The 7,500-nt window shown below is 51.9% G+C and overlaps 1 protein-coding gene and 1 long non-coding RNA gene across 2 annotated transcripts in view; one reads left to right on the forward strand and one right to left on the reverse strand.

The window, feature by feature from the left end:
* The window catches only part of LOC144888449 (uncharacterized), a 19,124-nt gene extending 13,464 nt beyond the window's left edge, over positions 1 to 5,660 (reverse strand). The window contains exons 1-2 of the mRNA XM_078766361.1: positions 4,798 to 5,660; positions 4,443 to 4,686 (exon numbers count right to left, since the gene is read on the reverse strand). Of these exons, the coding sequence (XP_078622487.1) occupies positions 4,443 to 4,686; positions 4,798 to 5,660 (1,107 nt within the window). The remainder of the gene's footprint in view (positions 1 to 4,442; positions 4,687 to 4,797) is intronic.
* The window catches only part of LOC137437407 (uncharacterized), a 217,621-nt gene that overhangs the window by 87,739 nt on the left and 122,382 nt on the right, over positions 1 to 7,500 (forward strand). The gene's annotated exons all lie outside the window — the stretch shown is intronic.

The raw sequence follows: 7,500 nt of genomic DNA on the forward strand, positions 1-7,500 counted from the left end.
CATCACACGTGTGCATGGAATGTACATGTTATGTTTCCGTACTGTATCGTAGGTGAGAACATCATCTTACTTGTTCATTAATCAAAATGTCTTCACGATTATAAGGTGTATCCATATCTATCGAGTTCCATGCATTATAAAAATACCATATCTGTGTCATGTTTTCAAGGTATATATTGTTACAGACACGACTTTGATGTTAAAGTGGGCCGAGCGGAATGGCCGTCGTGTCCGCACAAATTACCACAAATTACCCGACTATACTCGACGTTGACGAGCCGCGCTATGCTGGCTCAATAGGAAAGAGAAGACACCCGGCTGGATTACAATCACACAATACGACACCAAGGGTTCAGTTCTCAAGTATATTCGTACGGAAAAAGGTTAGATTACAGGGGCTAGAGGTATATTACAGGAAGACAGGCACTTAGACACACTCTTATATTATCCCCGGACAGACGACGGACACACGGGACAAAATTGCTGACTCACACGGGGGTTGATGAAAAGGGGAGGCAGGTCGCGATGGCTCAGGTGCACCTGGCTCAGGGACAGAATCACGTACGGTGGTGTCCAGAGATGCGTGAAGGTATCACAGCGCTTGTGGGTCGCGACTTTGGTCTCAAGCTGGGGAGGTCGCTCAGCGCTCGGGAGGGTGGCGTCTTTTCCTTCCAAGCTCGGGGCGCATCTCTAACGTCACGTCCGGCGCGGGGGCCGCGTATATCCGGCGGGGAGTCACGCCCTCGCTCGTTAGCTCCGCCCCATATGGCATCGGCCCATGGCTTCTCATTGGGTGCGGGGGTTACCGGTTCCGCCCTTGACGAGGGGCCGACAGGGAGCCCCCTTCTGGGTAACCCCGTCGAGCACATGTTCAATGGCGGCCAACCGAGCCGGAGTGAGGACGCAAAGCCGCTGTTGTTGTGGTTGTTGTTGGAGCTTGAGATGATGGGAAGAGATGCGGGGAGGTATGGGAAGGTCCTAAACTCCTACTGGTGCCATATCATCACATTCTGGTGCAACGAAGAGTCATAATTAATGGAAACAAGTCCTTAACTGACATAGATTAAGAATAACTAGCAAGATGTCCTATAATTGTCTACGTGTGGTGCGGGGGACCTGGGCACGACATTTAATGGGGGAATGAAGGGGAAGATCGGCTCTAATGGGTGTTGTTTACAGACAATGGGACTAGGGAATGGGGTAAGGGGAGAGTTGGGGAGTATCGGAGAAGATAGGGGAATATTTACAAGCGGATATGGAGGTCGAATTCCATATTCGCAACATTGCACCCTTCTCTACCCTCGGGGCGTCCCGACCCGATAAATTTTTACCTACTTTAGTGTGGCACGCAATGTAGTTCCCTCTACTATTAACTCTACCCTGAGTGCGACAGTTTTACAGATATTCACAAATGAGTAAATATGTCCCCCTGCGACGTTGCACCCTTCTCCTCACAGAAACACACCCACAGGATAACCGAATCCGGAAAGAATCCTCAAACTAAACATACAGCCGGTAGGGAGCATTATTTACAAGACTACGCTGATATTTACACTACGATCCAGGACCTGTCTTTGGAGGAACACATGCAGATGTTATGCATAGAGAGAGCGCGCTTGCCAACATTGATACACCAACCCACGAGTGCTCTGTGGCCGACGGCCTTTAATAACGTGCAGAGCACCCTTCCCGCATCAAAAGCACCACCCCACCACCAATCGGTGCAGTCACCATTGTTCATTGGAATAAAAATAACTTCAACAACCCCTAACCCTGCAGGTGTCTCTTGCTCTTCTTGTGGTGCACTTGGTGTTAATTATTAGTGGTTCACCTGTATGGCATAGGTGCCACGTTGACCCATAGGTCCATCCCCGGGTGGTGCTTGGCCGCAAACGAACTGCGGTCCATCGTGGGTGGCCACAAACATTGCGGTCCATATGGTGTATCGATCCCGGCAGCAAGCAGCGAAAGTGCAGGCCCACAACTGCGTCGCCAGCACCTCTCTCTCCTCTCTCTCTACCCCAAAGCCAGATCCTCGGAGGTGGGAGACAAAAACAAGACAAGTGAGCAAGGTGGTAAAGGCGCAAAAGTGCACGCAATGCAAGGTGATGCACACTGGGGGCACATGGGAACCAGGTGAGACAGGTACGTTCCTACCGTACGCCCCCCCCACCAGGTAACCTACATGGCCCCTCCCTTACCCCTTACTGTATCAACAAAACACAACACTACCCATAAACATCTACTTTACAAATCCACAAACATCCCTACTGTCTTCCCCGTTCCTCCCATATACCAAATTCGTCTTCTCTCCCTCCTAACCAATCAAATTTGCCATTTTCAACTCTCATCAAAATTTGCCATTTTCAACTCAACATCAAAATTTGCCATCACCAATTCATCATCAGTCCCTCCTAGGGAGGGAGAGATGGAATCACCCCAATGTCTCATCCACGTCGTGATGCGTCTCACAAATCCACACAGCGATTCATCTCCTGCAACAAAACAAAGAAAACACAGGTGTGGAGTCATCATCATCACCACAGGTAAGTGGCTGCGTATGGTGCGACAGGTTCATTAATCCTAACTATTTCCTAAATGACTTTAACAACTTTACACTACCCGGGGTCTTTCTCCGGCCAAACCATTGGCCCTCTTACACTATGGGTTCTAAAAACCAATTCCCATTGGCCAAACTGTGGTGCTCTTCAATTTGGGGTCTCACTCCCCCGATTCATCTCCCGGTGCCCTCGTACAATTTCTGGGCTGCGACGTGTACCTCTCCCAGTGGGTCTACCCACCTGCACACCTCCACCACTGCAGTTGCCTCCGAGCTTACCTGCTCCTTACCCTAACCTAACTACCAGGGGAAGGCCCTCTGGCTCTCTCCCCACTCCGTGCCCTCTCTGGCACTGGGCTGCCCGATCCACACCCGGGATCCTCAGGCACCCACTCACAACTACCGGCTCCCAGAGCCCACCTGCGGCCTCACCTGGCCGACATCCTCACAGTGGTGGAGTGCCCAACCAACTACACACACTAACAGGCTACACGCCCAGCCATTTCCACAACACTAATGCACCCATTCACAACACCATTCTGCAACCGCACCACAAATGCCAATATCCAACCACAATTTACCTGCACCCTCTACCTAACACTTACACTACCCGCCCCGGGTACTCGTGAAAGGGGTCCACTCTTCCCCCATCCACACCTTCGCACCATGCACACCACTCCGTACCACTCACTCCAACTCTCTCCACACACCTGTACCTGCACACCTGTGCTCTCACACCTGGTGCCACCTGCACCCTTCTCTCCCCAAGCGCATTCGCGCTGATCCACACACTCACTACTCATACACTGCTCCACACACCTGTCCAGTTGCACACCTGTGCAATCACACCTGTTCAATTCTCACAAACACGGCATCATCTCAGCTAACTACTCCCTTCTGAAACTTGCGCTTCCCAGTCGTCCCTTTAAACTATTGCGCTCCCTCGTCATTATCATCCATACTAATCTACCTGCGTCCCCACTACAGGTATCAGTCACTAACTAATCTTAACGTTACCTAATGTCAATCTCTAGATCCCTACACACGATATATCCTAACCCACCCGGGCTAGTTTTCACTGCCATACACCCCATAAACTATTGCTCCTTTGCCCCCCAGCATGGGAAGGGTGGCAGATTTGCCATCCCACCCCATCGGGGGTCTCTCACTACCAATTTTGCACATCAAATTTCAACAAATTAAAAATTCGCCAATCACTGCCCATCATCTGCCAATCACTACTGCCAATCCTTGGCCAATCATCAAATTTTGTTTTTCTCTAATTTTGGGTCCAAAACACTAACCTCATCACCCAGTCGACTCACTAATACCTCTCGGTGCGCCAATCCCTGTCCAAAGCCCGGCTTCGTAAAGCCAAGCCACGAATGCTGGTTGTTTTGTGCCAGCGGCTGGATGCGTCCGGCACTCGGTGCAGGGACGGGGGCTTACCCGGGCCGAGATCCCACGCATCACCTCGGCGTGGAGCCATCCAATGTCCCGATCTCGACCTGCCGGAATGCCTCAACAAAAAGTGGTCGCCATGACGACCCTTTCTATCGGGCTGCCAGCTCCGCCTAGTGGAGCCTGGACGCGGCCGTTCAAAGCGAGGCCCAGCACGCACCGAGGGCCTGCTTCGGCTAAAAGTCGCTCTAACCTCTAACCCGTGTAACGTCGATGCTTCACCTGGACGCTTACACCCCGCAGCCCGTTCCTTGCTCACACATCCAGCTGTGCCCATACTCCTCGTACCCTTCCTTACACACCCAGGTACACCCATTCCACTCACAGCCTTGGTCACACACCTGACCACCGAACACTTTGGCACACATTCGTTGCTCGCACACCTCACCAATACACCGCTTCGCACCCCCTCCTCGGTCACCTGCTCTGTGACAATCACAGGTGTGCTCTCATTCGCACACCCAACCACGTGCCTCACCACCAACTCCAGCGTGCATTCCCACTCACGCTCTACCATTCCAGGTGTGCATCCTTCCATCCCAGGTGTACATCCTCGCTCACCTGTCACAACTAACTCACGCTCCATGTCACTCTCACTACTTTCACCTCCATTCCTGACAGCGCACTCACCCTTACTCTTGACAGCGCAGTCTTTCCCCATGCACCTGTCCGTCACACACCTTTCTCGCGCACACTCTCCCGTTACACCCTCTGTAACACTCACCACAGGTGGACACTCTTCCTTACTTCTGACAGCGCACTCTTTCCTCATGCACCTGTCCGTCACACACCTTTCTCGCGCACACTCCTGCGCACACTCTCCCGTCACACCCTCTGTAACACTCACCACACCACGCTTCCATGTGCTCCCTCGCACACGCGCTACGACCGACTCACTCTCGCCAGCACCCTCACTCCTTGGCAGACACTTTTTCCTCACACACCCCAGAGTCGGACTTTCTCGCACCCCTCCTTTTTCGCACACCAGACCTGTCGCACACTTCACCAACGGCCTCTCACGAACACCCGGGTCTATCTCGACCCCCAAGCTCCTTAAATCCCCTGGCGCATCATACGCACGACCATATTGGTCACCACTTACACCGGGTCCTCTTCCTCTTCGCTTCTCCTCCATCACCTGCGAATCCCTCATCCGGTTAATGAGCACATCATCACGATCCGAACACAGACTCTGGACCAATTCTTTTACCTCCTCTTTTATCTCTTTCTTATCCTCTCTCCGTCGCTTTTTAATTTCGCTCACCCCTTCTTCCACTTCTTCTAATTTTTGCTTCATCTCCTTCATCTCTTCGTGCGCCCCTTTAAGTTCTTCCTCTAACTCCACTTTATTTTTTTCTATGTGCTCCCGCACCTCCCGCTCTTTAACCTCCATTACCTCTACCACCTTGTCCATTTTCCTCGTCAGGTCCTCATGTACCGTCTGACACTCTTTTTTAATTACCCCTACGTCCTTTTTCATCTCCTTCTGTGTCGATTTTAAACCCTCTATTACCGCTGTGTTCTTCTTTACCTGGTCCCCCAACTCCTTTTGTCCCACTGTCAGTTGTTCTACTCCCAGCGTCAACTCCTCTATACCACCTTGCAATTTTACAGTCCCCTTTCTCACCTCTTTCTCCATGCGCTCCTTACAGTGCCTCACCTCCTCGCGCACTCCTCCGACCTCCTCACTCACTCCTCTTCTGATCTCCTCTCCCATCACTTGCATCTCCTGCCCAGATGCCACCCTCATCTGCTCCATTTCCTCCCTGTGAGCATCCAGTTTGGTTTCTACCCCCATTCTGACCCCCTCTATCTGCTGCTCCATTTGTTTAACTTCCCTTTCCGCTTGGTCCCTCATGTCCCTCAATTTGCCTTCCATACTGTTTTCTAACCCCTCTAACCCATTTTTCACTCCCTCTATTTGATTCTCTTGAGCGGCCATTCTGTTTTCTACCCCCTCTAACCCATGTTTCACCTCTTTTATCCCGTTGTCTAACCCCTCAAATTTCTTTTCTAATCCCTCACCGGTACCCCTCATTTGGCCCTCTAATCGCCCACTATCAACCCTCATTTGGCCCTCCAATCGCTCACCCTGAGCATCCATCCGGTTCCCCATTTCCTTCATTTGGCCCTCCAATCGCTCACCCAATCGCTCCCTATCAGCCCTCATTTGCTCCATACTGTTTTTCATTTCTTCATTATACTGGGCCATAAGGGCCGTCATTTGTATAAAAAACAAGTTCAAATCCACTGGGGGCGCTGCCACGGTCGCCGGCGCGGTGACCAGCGAGGCGCCATTTTGCGCGCCTGCTACCCTCGCTGTTTCGCTCTCCTCATGTCCCTCATGTCCCTCAATTTGGTCCTGGACCGACCCTGCTTCACTCTCCCCTACCGGACCCCAGCCGTCTTGATCCGCCATAGCGCGACTTTCAAAATTCGGGTTTTGTAAAACAAAACGAATTTCGGCCGCTCCAAATTTTGACCAAATTTTTTTTTTTCCTCTATTCGTTTTTTTTTTTTTTTCCAAAATTTGGTCGGGCCTCGAATCCCACTCCTGACACCAATTGTTACAGACACGACTTTGATGTTAAAGTGGGCCGAGCGGAATGGCCGTCGTGTCCGCACAAATTACCACAAATTACCCGACTATACTCGACGTTGACGAGCCGCGCTATGCTGGCTCAATAGGAAAGAGAAGACACCCGGCTGGATTACAATCACACAATACGACACCAAGGGTTCAGTTCTCAAGTATATTCGTACGGAAAAAGGTTAGATTACAGGGGCTAGAGGTATATTACAGGAAGACAGGCACTTAGACACACTCTTATATTATCCCCGGACAGACGACGGACACACGGGACAAAATTGCTGACTCACACGGGGGTTGATGAAAAGGGGAGGCAGGTCGCGATGGCTCAGGTGCACCTGGCTCAGGGACAGAATCACGTACGGTGGTGTCCAGAGATGCGTGAAGGTATCACAGCGCTTGTGGGTCGCGACTTTGGTCTCAAGCTGGGGAGGTCGCTCAGCGCTCGGGAGGGTGGCGTCTTTTCCTTCCAAGCTCGGGGCGCATCTCTAACGTCACGTCCGGCGCGGGGCCGCGTATATCCGGCGGGGAGTCACGCCCTCGCTCGTTAGCTCCGCCCCATATGGCATCGGCCCATGGCTTCTCATTGGGTGCGGGGGTTACCGGTTCCGCCCTTGACGAGGGGCCGACAGGGAGCCCCCTTCTGGGTAACCCCGTCGAGCACATGTTCAATGGCGGCCAACCGAGCCGGAGTGAGGACGCAAAGCCGCTGTTGTTGTGGTTGTTGTTGGAGCTTGAGATGATGGGAAGAGATGCGGGGAGGTATGGGAAGGTCCTAAACTCCTACTGGTGCCATATCATCACATTCTGGTGCAACGAAGAGTCATAATTAATGGAAACAAGTCCTTAACTGACATAGATTAAGAATAACTAGCAAGATGTCCTATAA

This window comes from Myxine glutinosa, chromosome 12 (assembly GCF_964187855.1).
Source record: "Myxine glutinosa chromosome 12, kmMyxGlut1.1, whole genome shotgun sequence".
In the NCBI taxonomy this organism is placed as follows: domain Eukaryota; kingdom Metazoa; phylum Chordata; class Myxini; order Myxiniformes; family Myxinidae; genus Myxine; species Myxine glutinosa.